The sequence below is a fragment of the Lemur catta genome, chromosome 10 (assembly GCF_020740605.2).
Source record: "Lemur catta isolate mLemCat1 chromosome 10, mLemCat1.pri, whole genome shotgun sequence".
NCBI lineage: Eukaryota > Metazoa > Chordata > Mammalia > Primates > Lemuridae > Lemur > Lemur catta.
The window spans coordinates 60,581,006-60,600,438 of NC_059137.1; the positions used below are offsets into that span (position 1 = coordinate 60,581,006).

General features: G+C 41.8%; 1 protein-coding gene across 4 annotated transcripts in view; it reads right to left on the minus strand.

Moving 5' to 3' along the window:
• RCL1 (RNA terminal phosphate cyclase like 1) overlaps positions 1 to 18,805 on the minus strand; it is an 83,417-nt gene extending 64,612 nt beyond the window's left edge. For 3 of the 4 annotated variants that reach the window (XR_006737966.1, XR_006737967.1, XM_045563895.1), the window contains exons 1-2: positions 18,462 to 18,769; positions 545 to 616 (exon numbers count right to left, since the gene is read on the minus strand). Coding sequence is in view for 2 of the 4 variants with exons in the window: in XM_045563895.1 (XP_045419851.1) it covers positions 545 to 616; positions 18,462 to 18,597 (208 nt within the window). In the remaining 2 variants the exon portion in view is untranslated. Of the gene's footprint in view, positions 1 to 544; positions 617 to 18,461 lie in introns of all 4 variants that reach the window. The other variant, XM_045563894.1, reaches the window with a different exon arrangement.
• Positions 18,806 to 19,433: the final 628 nt, after the last annotated feature.

Consider the following 19,433-nt stretch of genomic DNA (forward strand, 5'->3'; position numbering starts at 1 on the left):
TTGTCTTTGAAAATATTTACAGTTAAAAAAAGAGGAGGTGATTGCTTGCTGATCTGAAATTTTCATTCTTCCCACTTCTTTACATCAAATGTATGCCTCTTAATTGGACAATCAAATCACAGACGGATAATGGGTCTTTCCATCTGACAAAATACTGACACCATATTTTTTAAAATGATCCAGAATAAGCTTTTCTTATAATCTCCACTCACATCTTCCTCATATAACCCCCAAATGTTCCAATTTAATGCTGGCTTATACAACACAAAGTGATTAGTAAAGTTTTAAACACAATATTTATACCATTAAGAAGAGTGAGAAACAGGCCGGGAGCACTGGCTCACGCCCATAATCCTAGCACTCTGAGAAGCCAAGATGGGAGGATTGCTTCAGCTCAGAAGTTTGAGACCAGCCTGAGCAAGAACAAGACCCCATCTCGACTAAAAATTTAAAAAAATTAAAAAAAAAAAAAAAGAGTGAGGAAACAGGAATGCTTAAGTAGTGCATGTAGGTGCTTTTAAGAATAGAGAGAAAAGGACCTTACCTGTTTGGTTTATTTCAATTCGAGAACCATTAGTTATTTTGTCCAATAGCCTTATGAAGCTGGCTTCAAAATCTGTGAGGAAAAGAGAAAACATATTGGCCTCATGTCAAGTCACCGTTTCTGGGAAGCACATCTGATCTGGGTACTACTGTAGAGAGCAGGTTACTTCCTGCATCATTCCTGGCCTTTCCTCAGGACCTGGGTGGGTTCACAGGTTGAGGAACTTGAGGCATTTGAATAGCAATGACTGGTACATACACATTTAATAGTACCTAGAAACAGGCTGGGCATGGTGGCTCAGGCTGGCAAGCCTAGCACTCTGGAAGGCCCAGGCAGGAGGACTGACTGAGGCCAGAAGTTCAAGTAGAACTTAGAAACAATTCAGCTTTTACATTACACAAAAAATAGCAGCTCTACCAGCAATCTAATGGAATACTAATTTCAGCAGCAGAAAACCCATAAAAGACATGTTCTTCTGATCTCAGGAGGGCATGGCAAATAAGGGACAAACAATAGAAAACAGAGAAGCGTTTTAAAACCCCTTAAATTCGTCCTTGCTCCAGAATGCTAGAGAGAGGAGATTAAATTGAGGGCCACCCTTCAGTCTCAGAGACAGTAAGAGATCACTTCAATGTCTCTCTCATTCAACAATATCCCTTCCTCTATCATCTTACTTATCTATAACTATCTATTCAATTCAGTTTTTTATTTCATTGAAAACATGCTTGAATATACAGTATTACTGCCACCTTTTTTTAATTACACGAAAAAAGACTGGAAGAAAAATGACCAAATGTCAACAAATGGGCTTCTCTTTATGGTAGGATTTTATATGAATTTCATATTAAAAGTTTATATTTTATGTTCAAATTTGCTTCAATTCCTTTTATAAACAGATTGTTATCTAAAGCATAAAAGCTGGTCATTATTTTAAAAACGGAGGAAGGAGGGAAGGAAGGGGAGGAAAAGACAATAGATTTTAAATTTTAAATTATGAGAGGAGGAATGAGGACTCAAGACAGGGGAATATGTCCTCTGGCCCTCTCCTGAGCCAATCTGACACATACACACCCCCTTTAGTTTTAACAAAGACAGAAAAGGCCAACTCTTCTGCCACTGAAGGCACGGTGAATGCTGATACTTGTAGGCAGTTCCCACTCCTGTAATAAACCACCAGAGTTTGCGGACACAGACCCCAGCAGTCACCTAAAGGGATCCCAAAGGGTGAGCCGATCAACTAAGCAATTCCCATCCACCTAGTCTGTTACTTAACACTGTCCCATAACTCCTGTCATAGTACATTCTGCAATCTGTACAAAAAGCACCTGGCTAGAAATCAGAGAACCTTCATTAAAGCCTGAAACAAATAATAATGGCTAATAACAGCTGCCGTGTATCAAACACTTACTTTGTATCATACCTTTTTTTATTTAATCCCCATAACCCTGAAGCACAGAGTTTGCTATGGTTTGAATGTCCCCTCCAAAATTTATGTTGAAATTTAATTGCCATTGTGATAGTATTAAGAGATGGGACCTTTATGAGATGATTAGGCCATGAGGGCTCTGCCCTTGTGAATGGATTTATGTCATTATCACAGGAGTGGGTTCATTAACACTACGAGTGGGCTGTTATAAACATGAGTCCAACAGGGAGTAGTGGCACACGCCTATAGTCCCAGCTACTCGGGAAGGCTGAGGCAGGAGGATCCCTTGTGCCCAGGAGTTTGAAGACAGCATGGGCAACACAGCAAAACCTCATCTCCTTAAAAAATAAAAATAAAAAAACAAGTCCAGTCCTTTCTTATTTCTCGCCCCCTCTTTCACCCTTTCACTTTCTGCCATGTTGCCAGATGCCAACCAACATCTTGATACCGGACTTCCCAGCCCCCAGAACTGTGAGAAATAAATGTCTTTTCTTTACATAAATTACCAGTTTGTGATATTCTGTTACAGCAACACAAAATGGACTAAGACACCATTACATAGAAGGCTGAGACCCAACAATGTCAACTAGCCTTCCCTGGTCAAGTGATCAGCAAGTGGCAGAGTCAGGATTTGAGACCAAGTCTGCCTTTCTCCAAAGTCCACACTCTTAATCACACCATGACATTAATTTGCCTCTATTCAGTTTGATCCCCCAGAGCCAAGTTCTTCTTCTTTTCAACTGCAGGATCTTGTAGTTAATTGAATGGATCACTCATCAATATTTTTAGGCCGGGCGCGGTGGCTCACGCCTGTAATCCTAGCACTCTGGGAGGCTGAGGCGGGTGGATCGCTCGAGGTCAGGAGTTCGAGACCAGCCTGAGCGAGACCCCGTCTCTACTAAAAATAGAAATAAAAATTATCTGGACAACTAAAAATATATATACAAAAAAAAAATTAGCCGGGCATGGTGGCGCATGCCTGTAGTCCCAGCTACTCGGGAGGCTGAGGCAGTAGGATTACTTAAGCCCAGGAGTTTGAGGTTGCTGTGAGCTAGGCTCACGCCACGGCACTCACTCTAGCCCGGGCAAGAGAGCAAGACTCTGTCTCAAAAAAAAAAAAAAAAAAAAAAAAAAAATATTTTTAAAAATAAACTAGAACAGAATAGACTGTATCAGAGTAACTGTACACACTAAAGGTGCTGTTCATAAAATTTTAGTTTGTTTTACATACATGTGTATGGGTACTAGGTTGCAGTATAAGCAGTATCACAAAAGTTTGAAAATAACTGAACTATGGAATTGAACGAGAAATTATTTTTACAGTCTTTTTCTATAGAACATTCTGTCTTTAAAAATTAAGCACAATCTCTATAACAATGCCACTTTCAAGTTGGGTTTATAGAGAATACAAGGTAGAGCTGGGCATGGTAACTCACACCTGTAATCCTAGTGACTCAAGAGGCTAAGGCAGGAGGACTGCTTGAGGCCAAGAGTTCAAGACCAGTCTGGGCAACATAGTGAGACTTCATTGCTAAGAAAATTTTAAAAATTAGCTGGGCATGGTGGTATACACCTGTAGTCCTAGCTACTTGGGAGAGTGAGGTAGGAGGATCACTTGAGCTTAGGAGTTTGAGGCTGCAGTGAGCTATGATTGCACCAGTGCATTCCACCTGGGGCGACAAAGACCTCAGGGAAAGAGAAAGAAAGAAAGAGAGAGAAAGATTATGCAAGGTACTCTGCACAAAAAAAAAAAAAAAACCACCCTTGATTTGCTCAAGCTTTCTAGGTACCTAAATGGCAAAGAGGAAATGCCCAAGATTGAACCCTATAGCTTTTAAAAGAAGAAAACATGACTTTAGACATTTGGGAGCAGGGGAAAATCCACAGGGGCTCTTGAGCACAAACACAGTCAGAAATGCCCAGCAGGAACATAAGTAGGAAGAGAATGGGCATAAAGAGACTTGTAGGCAGGACCATCCCTGGTCACAGCAAACAGGTGCTTCAGAAGCAGCAATTCAAAGAACCAGACTCAGAGCTACTTCGGGAGCACTGGCAACAGTGAAGATATAGCTCCATCACCTGGTGTGAAAAAGATCTCAAGTTCACCTAATAATAGTAAGATCAAAGTCCTCAAACTTCATTAACCAAGATGTGTAGGATTCTTTGCCCACTCACGTCCCACACACCCTTTCTGATTCTTCCTCTTCACGAATGCTCCTGGGGATATAAAATTTCACAAATCTAAAAATTTTAAAGGAAAAGTTCCAAAAGCAAGCATAATTTTACTACATTATTTAGGAATACATAATTAGGTTATTTAAAACTATAAAGAGAATCAAAATGAATGTCATAATGGTCAGGATAGTGGCTACCACTGGTGACATGGTAGGGAGCTACGAATGCTAAGACGTGCACAGATGTTGGCAAAGTTCTCCTGCTTGGCGTGGATGGGGATCACACAGATGTTCATTTCACAATCCCGGAAGCATTACTTTCATATCCTATGCATTTTTTTATTATATGTCCTTATATTTCACATTTAAAAAATCTTTTAACTGTTGGGATTATCAATCTCAGGATTCCTTATATATCACCTCTCGTGCCTAATCCCCTCCCTCCCACTCTCTATCCCCAAAATAATCCCCCAAGTGATTTCATCATTTCTTTTTTCTTTTACTTTTTTTTTTTATTGGTGCCAAAATATGGGGTTGAATCATCATTTCTTTAAAGTGTTTGTGTGTCCTATAAGACAGTGGCAGTCACCAGCCTGCACCATTCCTCACTAAGAAGGCAAAAACATGTCTCAAAGGAGGAGAGTGAGGAAAGAATAAAATCTAAAAATCTGTATTTTAAAAACAAGGAGCAAATTTCAATAAATACATTCTCAATTTAAAAGTGTTCTAACTCAAATGTCTACAAATACTGGGCTAGTCAAATAAATTATGACATAAGCATATATCAGAACACTCTGTAGCCTTACAATCAATGAGGTTTTTCATATACTAATATGAGTCATCTCCAAGATATACTGAGTCAAAAGAAGATGCAGATGACCACTGGTGTGAAAAAGGGAAAAGTGTACATGTGTGTGCATATATATATATGCTTATTTATGAAAAAATTAGTCCTGAAAAGAAACACAAACTAGTAATACTATTTCACAGATTCTCTAAACCCTTTCCTTCCCCCTTTGAATTTTGTGCCATGTGCACGTATTTTTAAAAATATATAAAATTTAAATTAAAAAATACAAATAAAGGTACTGTAGCACAATTTAAAGAGCCAACAAAACTGCTTTCATTAAATAGCTTATGACAGCCTTTATTAGGCTATGAACCCATTAAAAATGTTTTTAAAAGAATTATTTATTAATAATTACACAACAAAATGTTCACATTATATTAAGGGAAAAGTTAAAAAGTAATATATACAATGTAATTTCAATTTCTTTAGAGAATAACTGGAAGACAAGACAGTGAACTACTAGCAAGTAAAATTAGGAGTGATTATTTTCCTCATTAAATCCAAAAAGGTAGAAATTACAAACACATACCCAATTCTCAGAATAAATTAAAAGATATCCACTCACTTGGAAATAATATATACTTTTATTTATTTTATATATACACACATATATAATTATACCTAAAGTGATAAACAATACTTTAATGTAAAGAGGCCAGGCGCAGTGGCTCACACCTAAATCTTAGCACTTTGGGAGGCTGAGGCAGGAGGATCGCTTGAGGCCAGGAGTTCAAGACTAGCCTGTGCAACACAGCAAGACCCCATCTCTACAAAAAATAGAAAAATTAGTCAGGCATGGTGGTGGGTGCCAACAGTCCCAGGCACTCAAGAGGCTGACGCAGGACGATCAGTTGAGCCCAGTTTGAGGTTGCAGTGAGTTATGAAGACACCACTGCAATCTAGCCTGGACAACAGAAAAAGACCCTGTATCTCAAAAAAAAAAAAGTACATCCTAGGAATAGGCTACAGATAAAGAATAAGGAAAACTAAAACCTTAACTAATATTAAACATATAAACAGAAGGAAAATTTCAAGTAATTAGCTTAATTATTACTGAAAAAGCACATAATAAAACAGTATTTTTCAGTAAAATTCTATTTTAAAAGTTATGGCAAATGAGTTTATTTAATGCAATAAAGTATTTACATTTAAAAGCAGAAGTCTTTAAAGTTCAAGGAGAATATCTTCATGGTCTTGGTATAGGCAAAATTTCTTTAAAAGGACACAGCAAGATTTATAAATTGGACACTGAAAGTAGGAGCTATTACTATTGTTTTTCAAAAGACACTATATTAAGAATGTGAAAACACAAGTCAGAGAATGGAACAAGATATTTGCAATACTTTAACATATCCAGAATATATCAATGACTCCAGAAATCAATAAAACAGACAAAAATGATCAAAAGATCTAAACGGACACTTCCCAAAAGAGGATATGCAATTGACAAATACATCAAAGAAAAGATGCTGTGAGCAATTTGACCAACTAGAAGCCGCTCACAACGACAGCCAGAACAGCAAATAAACAACTACATTTTAATGAAAATAAATAACTGAGGGAGAGTGCTACAGTGCATCAGAAGAGTAAAAGAAACTCTGGTGAACACAGAAACTTGGAATGACCACATAGGGAGTGGAAGGAAATGCCAGGCCCCCAACCAGGATCAGCTGCGAACCAGGAGGAACTTCTCCCTACTGCAAGGAGGCAAGAGGATCCCAGCAACCCCTACAGCCCTCACAGGCACTAAGCCCAGCTGAGGGAGCTGCCTGGAGCCCACACAGCTGTGCTCCCCTAGAGAAGGAGCCAACAAAGTGCCCTGCCCCCCTGGCCTGCCCAGCTACTGCACTACACCCCTGTGGAACTGGAATGGCGGCTGAAGTGTATCTTGCTCTGGGGTCCAGCAGCAACACCTCCCCTTCATCCCTGAGGCTAAGCCACTACCCAACTCCTCAGCCCAAGCTTCCAGCAGCTGTTACACCTGTTTATGTGGGGTAAGTGGAGGTAGAGCCACTCTACCTACCCCTCTACCTCCACCTGAGATGGCACCCTGCCTCCTGGGTAAACAGTATGTTGGCCACTCAGAGCAGTCACATCTCCCCAGTCACTAAGTTAAAGCAGTGTGCCCTGCATCCCAGGAAATGGTACCTTGGCTGTCCAGAGCAGTCACACACCCCAGTACCTAAGCTGAAGTAGTGTACTACATCTCAGGGAAACAGTGCCTGGGCTGTCCAGAACATTCATGCCCCCCAGGCCTAAGCTGAAGCAGCACAAAATCAGTGCCCTGGCACAAATGAGCAGCTGCACATCCCAGGGCTGAGCTGAAGTAGTACCTCACATCCCAAGGAAACAGAGCAGTGGGTAAGCTAAGACACCCACCCTGCAAGCCAAACAATTCTAATACTCAGCTTCCCTGGAGCTGAACTAGCTCCCTGCAGTCTAAGCTGCTGAGATACTCCTTTCCCTGGGGAGTAGGGGCATCACTGTGCAGCTCCCTGCTCTGCCCCAGCCCAAACAACAATGTGCTTCACCATTCTGGGGTACTTGCTGCCACTGTACTTGACCTCATAGAGTCTGGGAGACTGGCGAGCCCTACCATGCCAGGGTCTAGAGTTGTTGCTACATGGTGCCTCATCCCCTGGGACTCAAGTTGACACCGAGCCCTACTGGCTCAGGTTTCCAAATTGCAGCCATACCCTTCTCCCAAGGCACAAACCTCTAGAACACTCCTTCTTTCCCAGAGTAGGCAAGAGTTCTACCCTGCCCCCTAGGGATAGAGTCCCAGCTACAAGCTGACCCCTATGGGCCTGAACTGCTAGGGGGTACCTCAAGTCACAAATCCTGGCACTGTGGGCAACCTACATACAACCCTGCCACAAGGAGTAAACTTGCACCCCAAATACCAAGTGCCACAATAGGTTCACAAGACCCTGAGCCTAGGACCCTCCCCCTACAGCTGCTCCGAGTGCCTAAACCTGGAACCCAAGGCCACTGTAGCTACTTGTAGGTCATGCCAAATCTGACACCAAAAGGAATCCCCTTGGCTAAGTCTCTCCATTATGGGAAAAATAAGAGGACCCCAAAAGCCCTAGACACTGAGTACATTAATAACCTATACCATCACTACTGCCAAAAACTTCTACAGCCTAGGCCACTGAGGCACCCACAGTTAATGCTAACACTAACACAGCTGAAGAAGTTACACCTTTAAGACAATAAGATGATATGTATCCAGAAACAGAGTCACCATACCCTTCCTTACCAGCACATAAAGACTCAACTGCAGCTGAGTTTTTCTATGTGAAAACTACTCTGGAAAGTTGGAAAGAGGTGACTGTTCCACCAGATGCACAGACATCAATGCAGGAACACAAGAAATATGATCAAGCAAGAAAAAATGACACCAACAAAGGAACACAATAACTGTTCTAGTTACAGACCCCAATGAAAGAAAATTTAAAACTTGCCAGATAAGGAATTTAAAATATTGATCTTCAGGAAACTAAATGAGATACAAGAAAATAGACAATTCAATGAAATCACAAAAAAATTCACAATATGTACAAAAAACCTCAACAGACATAAAAATCATTTTAGAAAAACAGAAATCCTACAGCTAAAGAATTCAGTGAATGATATAAAAAGTATAAGAGCTTCAACAGCAGACCTAATCAAGCAAAGAAAATCTCTGAACTTGAAGATAAGTTGTTTGACATTACCTACTAAGAAAAGTAAAAAGAAAGAACAATGAAAAAGAGTGACGAAAACCTACAAGACATATGAGACACCATTAAGCAAATATGTTTGTATTATAAAAGTTCCAGAAGGAGAAGAGAAGGGAAGAGGCATGTTTACATACCTACTAAATAATAGCTGAAAACTTCCCAAGTCTGGAAAGAAGTATAAACATACAGATCTAAGAAGCTCAAGGGTTCCCAAATAGATTCAAACAAAAAGTCCTCCCCAAGGGACATTATAGACAAATTGTCAAAAGTCAAAGAAAAAAAGAGAATTCTAAAAACAGCAAGAGAAAAGTGTCAAGTCACATAAAGGAAATCCCCATTACACTAAAAGCAAATTTCTTCACAGAGAGCTTACAGGCCAGGAGAGAATGAGAAATATTCAAAGTACTGGAGGGAAAAATCTCAGCTCAGAATACTATGCCAAGCAAAGCTAACTTTCAGAAATGAGGGAGAAATGAAGTTTTTCCCAGGTAAGCAAAAACTGAGGGAATTCACCACCACTAGATACACCTTACAAGAAATGCTCAAAGGAGTCCTACATCTGGAAATGAAAAGATGATGATCACTATCATGAAAACACGCAAAGGATATACAAAACAACCAAAAAACAATTAACAAAAGGAAAGGAGTAAGTCCTCACATATCAATAATTACTTTGCATGTAAATGAATTCAATCTCCCACTTAAAAGATATAGACTGGCTGAATGGATTTTTTTTTAAATGACCCAACTATATGCTGCCTATAAGAAACTCGTGTGAGGAGATTATAAAACACATTCCACACAGAGACCAAAATCAAGCAGGAATAGCTATACTTATATCAGATAAAACAGACTTTAAGTCAAAAACTGTATAAAGTCACAAAGATCATTATATAATGATAAACGGAATAATCCAGCAAGAGGATTTAACAATTCTAAATATATGTGCACCCAACACTGGAACACCCAGATATATAAAGCAGCAGTATTAGATCTACAGGGAAAGTAAGACTCCAATACAATAACTGTTAGGGGCTTCCAAACCTAACTCTCAGCATTGAACAGATCATCCAGACTGAAAATCAACAAAGAAACATTAAATTTAAAATAAACTTTATCTCAGTTTTGCTACTGGGCTGAAAAAAATAATAATAAAGTAAACTTTAAGTGGACCTAATAGACATTTACATAACATCTCATCCAACAGCTGTAGAATTCACATTCTTTTCATCAGCACATGGAACATTAAGACCATATTTAGCCACAAAACAGGCCTCAACAAATTTAAAAGAATTGAAATCATATCAACTATCTTTTCTGACCACAATAAACTAGAAATCAATAACAAGAGGATCTTTCAAAATTATACAAATACATGAAAATTAAACAACATGCTCCTGAACAACTAATGGACAAATGAAAAAATTAAGAAATTCTAAAATGTCTTCAAACAAAAATAGAAACACAACATACCAGACCTAAGGGATTTAACCAAAAACAGTATTAAGAGGGAAGTTTATAGCAATAAACATCTACATTGAAAAAGAAAGATTTCAAATAAACAACCTAATGATGGATTTCAAGGAAGTAGAAAAGCAAGACCCAATCAAACCCAAAATTAGTAGAAGGAAAGAAATAATAAAAATCAGAGCAGAACTAAACAAAATAGAGACTAAAATATCACAAAAGATCAATGATTTGGAAGGGGCAGGAAGATCACTTGAGCCAGGAGTTTCAGACCAGCCTGGGCAATATAGCATGATCCCACCTCTATAAAAGAAAAAAAAGAAATTAGCCAGGCATGGTGGTGCACGCCTGTAGTCCTAGCTATTTGGAAGGCTGAGGCAGGAGGATCACTTGAGCCCAGGAGTTCAAGACTACAGTGAACTATGATCATTGTTACAGCTGTGGATGGAAATTTGCCCACTCAGATAAACTGACCAGGCACTACTGCAAACACACAGGGCAGAAGTGCTACCAGGCATTTTCCAGGTCCAACCACCTCACTTTACACATGAAGAGACATTTTTAAATCCCAAACAGTAGATACGATCCAAGATTACAGGAAGAGAATTCAGTATTTTTTACCTTTCACATCGTCTTCCCGTTGAAGATAGGAGCTACTCTCAGCTGGAAAGCACTACAATCATGGTCAAGTTCCCAACTTAACCAATTTGTGAATGGGTATCAGGAAAAACGAGGAATCCAAAATACGAAAATCGAAGAACAGATGGGTCTGTGATTGTATCTTCTAGCATTCTAATTCTAAATCCAACTTGAATATTCCTGGACTTACAAAATGCCAAGGGGACTGACTGGAAGTTGCAGATATCAGGTTATAAATTAGATCCGTGAATTCGAAGAGGAAGACCAGAATTCCTTTGAATTGTGTTTTGATGCAACACAAACATAAAGATCATCTTCTTTTCTCTTTGCCTTCTAAAAGCCATTATTATGATGTTAGAAGAAGAAATTCAGGTACAGAAAATATGTTTTAGGCCAGATGCGGTGGCTCACGCTGTAATCCCAGTACTTTGGGAGGCTGGGGCAGGATTGCTTTAGGCCAGGAGTTGAAGACCAGCCTGGGCAACATAGTGAGACTCTGTCTCTACAAAAATATAAATAAATAAATTAGATAGCCAGGGTACATGCCTATAGTCCTATAGTCCCAGTTACTTAGGAGGCTGAGGCAGGAGGATCGCTTGAGCTCAAATGTAGAAGGCTGCAGGTGAGCTATGATTATGCCACTGCACTCTGGCCTAGGTAGCAGAGCAAGACCCTGTCTCTAAGAAAAAAAAAAGGAAAAATTGATAAATTCTACATCATTAAAATCAAAATCTTTTCCTCTGCAAACAACCATATAGATAGAATGAAAAGGCAAGCTACTATAGAGTGGGAGAAAATATTAGCAAACCACACATCTGCCAAAGGACTAGCATATATAAAGAACTCTCAAAACTCAGCAACAAACAATCCTATTAGAAAATAGACAAAAGACTTGAAAAGACATTTCACTGAAGATATCATTATTAATTTGAAATATGCAAATTAAAACTACAATGAGACATCACTACACACCTATCGGAATGACTAAAATGCTGGTGAGGATGCAAAGAAACTGAATCTCCATATGTTGCTGGGAATATATATAAAATGGTACAACCACACTGGAAAACACTGGGAATTTCTTTAAAGACTAAACATGCAACTACCATACAACCCAGCAATTACATTCCTGGGCATTTATCCCAGAGAAAAGAAGACTTAAGTACACAAAAAAACTAAACACAAATTTTTATAGCAGCCTTATTTGTAATACCCAATAACTGGAAACAGCCCAAGTGTTCTTCAACAGGTGAATGGTTAAAAACAACTGTGGTACTTTCATACTATGGAATACTGCTCAGCAATAAAAAGGAATGAACTTGCTAAGATTTAAAAAAAAACCCAATTTGGATAAATCTCCAGAGAATCATTCTGAGTGAAAAAAGTCAACCCAAAAGGTTATATACTATATGATCCCATTTATATAACATTCCTCAAATGATAATAGATCAGTGGTTGCCAAGGATTAAAGAGGAGGTAGAGGAAGGAGGAAAGTACTTGTGGTTATAAAATGGCAACATGAGAAATCCCTGTAGTAAGAGAAATGTTCTCCATCTTCACTGCATCAATGTCAATATCCTAATTGTGATAGTCTACTATAATTTTTCCAGATAGTACCCCTGGGGGAAATTGGATGAAGTTTAGACAGGATCTCTTTGCATTATTTCTTATTAATACAACTGCACATGAATCTACAATTATCTCAAAATGAAAGTTTGGTTTTTAAAAAAATAGATGATAGATAGTTCCATCTAGAATAGCATTTTACAGCTTCCAAACAATACTATATCTGAAAATAAGTCATTAGAATTCTTGGCATTTGTCTTTAAAATATAAGTATTTTTTAGGGGGGAGGGTAGCCAAAAATCGTCACTTGGAAGTCAACAGAGGTACAAAAGGATAGATTGCTAACCAACAAGACAATATTCAATCTATACTTATGAGCATAGTCATCTGGCATTCCCCAAATCCAGTTGTCTATCAACAATTCTAAATCCCAAACCATGCCTAAATAAAATATAGGTACCTCCTCCTTTTAAAAGATCTAATTTATTGGCTGACGCCTGTAATCCTAGCATTCTGGGAGGCCAAGGTGGGAGGAATGCTTGAGGTCAGGAGTTTGAGACCAGCCTGAGCAAGAGCGAGACCCCTGTCTCTACCAAAACTAGAAAAAATTAGCTGGGGGTGGTGGTACACGCCTGTATTCCCAGCTACTTGGGAGGCTGAGGCAGGAGGAATGCTTGAGCCCAGAAGTTTGAGGTTGCAGCAAGCTATGATGACGCCACTGCACTCTAGCGGGGGCGACAGGGCAAGACTCTGCCTAAAAAGAGTAAAGAATTTAAAACAAAAAAGATCTAATATATGAACAGCCAGATTTACCCCCAAAACAATGCATTAGTTTACCAAAACATGTTTTACCTTTCAAAGGACCTCTATATAGCATGTGTCCTCAGCACATTTTAAAAGGACTCTTTTGATTAAAACTCCACTGAGCTTTTCTTTTTCAGAATCTCATCTGCTTAAGCAGCAGTCCCCAACCTTTTTGGCACCAGGGACTGGTTTCATGGAAGACAATTTTTCGGGGCAGAAGAATGGGCATGGGGGGAGGCAGTGAAGATGCCAGGGATGGGGAGTAAATACAGCTCCCATACTGGGCCATGGCCTGGAGCTTGGGGACCACAGTGCTTAAGCCATATGTAGCACTTCCAGGGGACCAAACAACTTCTCTTTCTTAATTCCACAGGGGAAGACACTGAGGCTTAGTCATGTGACCTGCTCAGGCTCCTGGGTAGTGGCAGTCCTGTCCCCTGACTCCTGTACCAGTGTTCTTGCTCAAGTCCATCATTCCTGCTATCCCCACTTTATTTTTTTATTTATTTTTTTTTTTTGAGACAGAGTCTCGCTCTGTTGCCTGGGCTAGAGTGAGTGCCGTGGCGTCAGCCTAGCTCACAGCAACCTCAGACTCCTGGGCTCAAGCGATCCTACTGCCTCAGCCTCCCAAGTAACTGGGACTACAGGCATGCGCCACCATGCCCGGCTAATTTTTTCTATATATATTTTTAGCTGTCCATATAATTTCTTTCTATTTTTAGTAGAGACGGGGTCTCGCTCTTGCTCAGGCTGGTCTCGAACTCCTGAGCTCAAACGATCCGCCCGCCTCGGCCTCCCAGAGTGCTAGGATTACAGGCGTGAGCCACCGCGCCCGGACCTGCTATCCCCACTTTAAACAATTATTCTCATGGAGTTCTTTTCCATTTAGACCTCACATTAAACAGAAATGGTTAAATTGTTAAACTGAGCCCTGTGAGACAGAGCCCATGAAATCCAGAGAAAGAGGCCCTTTGGACAGCCGCATTGTAGCACTGATGTCCTCACACAAGTCCATCATGCAGTTAAACGGGAGAGAAGAATGGGCCCTCTGGGCTGGAGCTGGCTACATTCTCTTTCCAGCTCTGTCTCTCAGTGGATGTTCAACTTCACCAGCTACCTCACTTAACTATGTCTTGGCTTTTTGACCTTCAGTAAAACAGCAACAAAAAATATGTACTTCCTCCTCAATGAAAGATGAGTACAATAAGACAACATAATTATTCATGTTTCTCATGAGTGAAGCATAAATTACAAATGTGGCTGTATAATTATAAAGATCCTTCCAGGATCATCCTTCTCTGGGGTTCAAATTTTTCTTATTATTTACAACCCCTCTGCACTGGAAGAAGACAGTTTTATTTAAGAGATTAACTGATTTGCCTGAAGTCACAGAGTTTGACCTGTGTCTCATCCACTCTGAATCCTTGTGCCATCTTCTCAGTACCACATGCTGCTATTCCTAATCATTAGAAATACAGAGAAAAGAAAAGGCTTAATTATTAAAGTCCAGTAGGCCAGGGTTTCTCAACATTAGCACTATTGACATTTTGAACAAAACAATTTTTTGTTGCAGGGGAGGGGGGATGTGGGGGGAGGGCTATCCTGTGCACGGTAGGATATTTAGCAGCATCCTTGGGTTCCACTCACTAGATACCAGTAGCATCCCCACCCCACCCCCAGTTGTGACAACCAAAGATATCTCCAAACACTGCCAAATATCCCCTAGGGAACAAAAGTGCAAGTGCCCCTGGTTGACAATCACTATGCTATACATATAATATACAAATGTCTGGAAACAATCACCTAAAGGAAAACTACAGACTGAAAAGAGAAGATAAAGAAAAGGTATAATTCTCTTTACAGATCTAAAAAGTCTCCATATAGGAGTAGGAACAGATTTGGGATATCATGGAGATGAACCATAGCCAGTAGGTATCAGCTACATAATAATAAAACCAGCTAACATTTATTCTATGTGCCAGGCACTGTTCAGTACACTTCGAAGTATTTTTCCATTTAGCCCTCATAACTCAATGAGGTTAGTAGAACTGGCCTCACTTTACTGATGAAAAAAAAATTGAGGCTCAGAAATGTTAAAGAATTTGCCCAAGGTCCAAGAGCAAAAGTCAGAACCAGGACTCAAACCAAAGTCTAACACTGAATCCAATCTCTTAACCACCAAGCTACTATAACCATGTCAAATTATGGATATTACCTCAATAAAATAAACTTAACAACTGTTTCTTTCACCAGCAATGATTCTGGCAGCTCTCATCTCCATTCTATCAGGAGATCAGAAGTATTATACATCCAGAAAGCCTTCCCTCATAACTGCCAGGGAAGTCTCTACTCTGAACTCCACTGGGCCCCTGTACAACACCCAACTCTTTCTACTCCAAGTTAGACACCCTCTTCCTACTTAGATGGCAAGCTCCTTGAGAGCAGGGGCAGCCAGCTTCTCACATTTATACTCCCCGCCTCAAGCCTTGTACATACTGAGGCTCAATAAACTTGTGAATGATTTTATTGAACATGTTGAGTTTTTCCCAACTCTCAGAACCCGAGTCAGGAAGAGGCAGAAAGGGACAGATGACTGGCAGCACAGCCCATCGGCTTTTCCTCAATCAAGCTACCAAAGACTCCCTTGATTATGACCACAAATCATGCCTCAGAGGCCACGTGTATTTATGTATATATGTGTGTACATACACATATATGTGCATATATATATATATATATATATATACACATATATGTATTTCTCAGTTCCCTCTGTAAGAAATTCAGCAAACATCTACAAGATTTCTGAGGCCCTGAGGCCAGCACATGGAGGTCTAAATTAGGGGTCTCTTTTTTCCCCTGGTATATGAATGAGGTAAGGAAAATAATGCTCTACAGTAACGCTCCTCATAAAACACTAGCACATCTGTCAACCAGTACTACCTCTCCCACATAGCACGTCTGGCACCCTTTCAGGAAAATGCCAAGTGGCCAAAGCCCTGTTTTTGGAAGAAATGGAAGCACACATGTGTGTGGCACTGAAGAGATGCTCACAGACAGTTAAGGAGGAGAGAAGGAGAAGCATCCTTTGGGACATTAAATATTAGATTAGAGGCCACCTATCAATAGACAAACTCAGAATTGCATCTTATCGGCCCTATATTTCTTTTAGAAAGCCCAGGTCTCCCGGCTATACCTTCCATTCCTCTTTAAAAAGGGGGGGGGGGGGGGGGGGGGGCATGGATAACCAGACTTAGAATCATGAGTCAAATAATAAGGCGCATGCTTTAAGGAAAGCCTGAAAAGCCTATGGTTTCTGCAGGTATTAATAAGTGGCAGCCTTAATTTGTGGCATCAATTTAAATAACACAGAGGTTTTCCCCCTTATTTTCATGTCTTTTGGTATGTGATGTTGCCAGAGAGCTGGATTCTGCACATTTTATTTCAGTTCTTTGTTATCCCAAGATACAGACTCTTTTCTTCACTATTTAAAACAGACATTTTAAACATCATCAACTCTCCTAGATAAAGCTGCCATTTACATTAAGATCTTGACTTCCTAGTTCTAGTAATTCCATTCCAGGCTATCTGTGAGCCTAGCATATAGTAGGCAATCAGCAAATGTTTGCTTAATGAATAAGTGAGTGGATGAGAGGCAGATATGAGATTCACAGAGATTTCAAAGGAAATAATACACAATGAATGCTAATTAACGAGGGGAAAGATTAAAAAGTGAATCTTCTAAGTATTTTTGGTAAATGATATTTATGAATCAAGCATTTTCTTTCAGAGTTAAAGAAAAAGAACATATTTATTTTCAGGGCAAACGGCTTTATTGGTGGCTAGCTGCATTAGTTAAAACTCCATGTATAACAAATCTACAAAAAAAAAAAACAAACCCAACTATGCCCAGTGTTCATAGAAGGTAGAAGCCCGTCTTCTTACCATATGCACCTAATTCTCCAGGCTAACCTGGGGGTGAAGTGGAGAGCTGGCTGAGAATACCACAGAGTACAGCCAAACAAGCAATCACTTAGCCCAAGGGCCAGACTCAAAATAAAAGGAACAGACAGAAGTAGAGAAGAGCCCCAGTATAAACTATTTAGTGGTATCTTCTTAATTCCTCAGTGTTTTGGAGCAGTAGACAGAGGACAGGAACCATGAACGCAAGCTTTACCTACTATCAATAGGTTTCTCATCACTGTACATGGGATCTTCTGGTTCTTTCCTTCCTAACCTTCTATGTCCATCAATGACATGGCATCTCTGCCCCTTATGTGCAACCAATCACCACTCAAGAGGGGCAGACATCTAAAAGATGATAAAATGGGCTGGCCATCTAATACAGGAGCCACTGCAAAATTAAACACATCAACATGACCCAGCAAGCTACCAAGACCAACCACAAATCCTCTCCTTCCATTTACAGACAGGTTTTTCCTTTTTTAACCGACTTTCCCAATTTGGGATAGCCAGACAGAAGCTTTTAAACATACGTCTTATTCCAGGGGGGCAGTTGAAAATCGGCGCCATTTAATGCGGTGTAGGTTTAAATGGGGCCTATTTTTAACCCATCTACCTTTCTGGGGCAAAAAGTGAGCTTGGAATCCTGTAGTTTAGCGCTTGTCACCAACCCTTTTCTAAAGTCAAGGCAATTAGGCCCATGACTGTTAAAAATCTATCTCAAGGCTCCTGTCCTGCGCACATCAATCACAATCACGGCTGAAAACAAACACAATTTTTTTTTAAATTCTTTATCCACACCCAGGGAGAAGTGTGAGGGCAGCCGAGAAATCATGGCGACAGGAACAGCCGGTGTCCAAGGGGGGCAGCTGCTCCTGAGACAGCTTTGGGACAGAGCAGGGAACCAACCAGTGGTATTTTTCTCTCCAAATGTCTCTCCATCAGCTCATGCACCACATGTTGGTCCAACAAACTGGTTTTCTCCTTTGAGAGGTTTACGGTGAGAGCAAGAGGGACTCAAGGGAAGCGAGGGGGCGATGCCAGGGATTTGTTGCAACACGGAAAACTAGAAAACGTGCAGCTGTTTACTACAAACGCCCGGGAGACGCCGAGCGCAGCGTGCAGCTGAGCGCTCCCCTCCCGGCCCGACCCCGCCTCCCCACACCGCTCGGGCCAGTTCCGAAGTAGGGGCGACGCGCCACCCGCCCCCACCCCCCACGCGCTCGCGGGACCCCGAGGCCCCCAGCGCGCCGGCCACCGTCTCCCCTGGGCCCCCGCGCCCGCACTGCCCACCCCAAGTTACCTCGGAGGCCCGGGTTGTCGTCTCTAGCCCGAATCTTTCGGATTTTGACTGGGCGCCCGCTCAGGGTAGACAGGACCAGACGCTGGCGCAAGAAGTTGCACCCCACGTAGCTGAGGCAGTGCGCCTGGGTCGCCATGTGCGCGCCCTCTGCAGAGGCGCGGGCAGTCCTGGAGCTGCGACTTCAGACGGGCGCGGAGGGTGCAACCCGAGCGGCGGGGGATACAACGGCGGTGGCGGCCCTAGTTGCCTCCCGCAGCCCCACGGCCCCCGACGCGTCCACGTGGTTTGGAACAGGAAGACGGAGGGACTAGACACCGGGTCAGAGGGGAGTGAGGAGGAGCCAGCGACCGCCTCCCCGCCTCCCCGCCTGGCTGGGGGCGGTGTCTGCACCGGGCCACGCTGCTATTGGCCAACGCAGGATCAGGGTGGTGCCCGCGCCACGTCGCCATTGGCCTGCGCTGCAGTTGGGCGGTGCACAATATGCGCTACCATTGGTCCGTAGTGAAGCTGGGCGGTGCCCGGGCCCCGGCAACAGCGCGCGGCTGGAGGGAACGCGGGAGGGCGCGGGTTAACCAAGAGTCGCCTGCCCTGGCGGTCTGCTGGAGGTCTTTCCCCGCGCTGGGGCACGGGGAGACGGCGGCCTGGGGTTGGGTGTCTACTACGTGCCGGGTGCTTAGCATCACTATTTACGGCCACCCGCGGGATAAGGATGGTATTACCGTCCCCGCCTTTTTTTTAATAGCTGAGAAAACTGGGTTGGCGCGCTTACCCTGTTGCAGGCACTGCGCTGAGCGCTGCCGGCGCGGTTGCCTCGCTCCCCGCTGTAACTCTGCGAGGTAAAGCCATCCCGTCTTACTCGTGGGGACAGGCTCGAGGAATAGTGGAAAGCTGACCGTGGCAGACTGTCCTGGGACCCGAGTCTTCTGACACTAAGCCACTGCTTACTTTATTATGAGTCACTTCGCTTTGCCC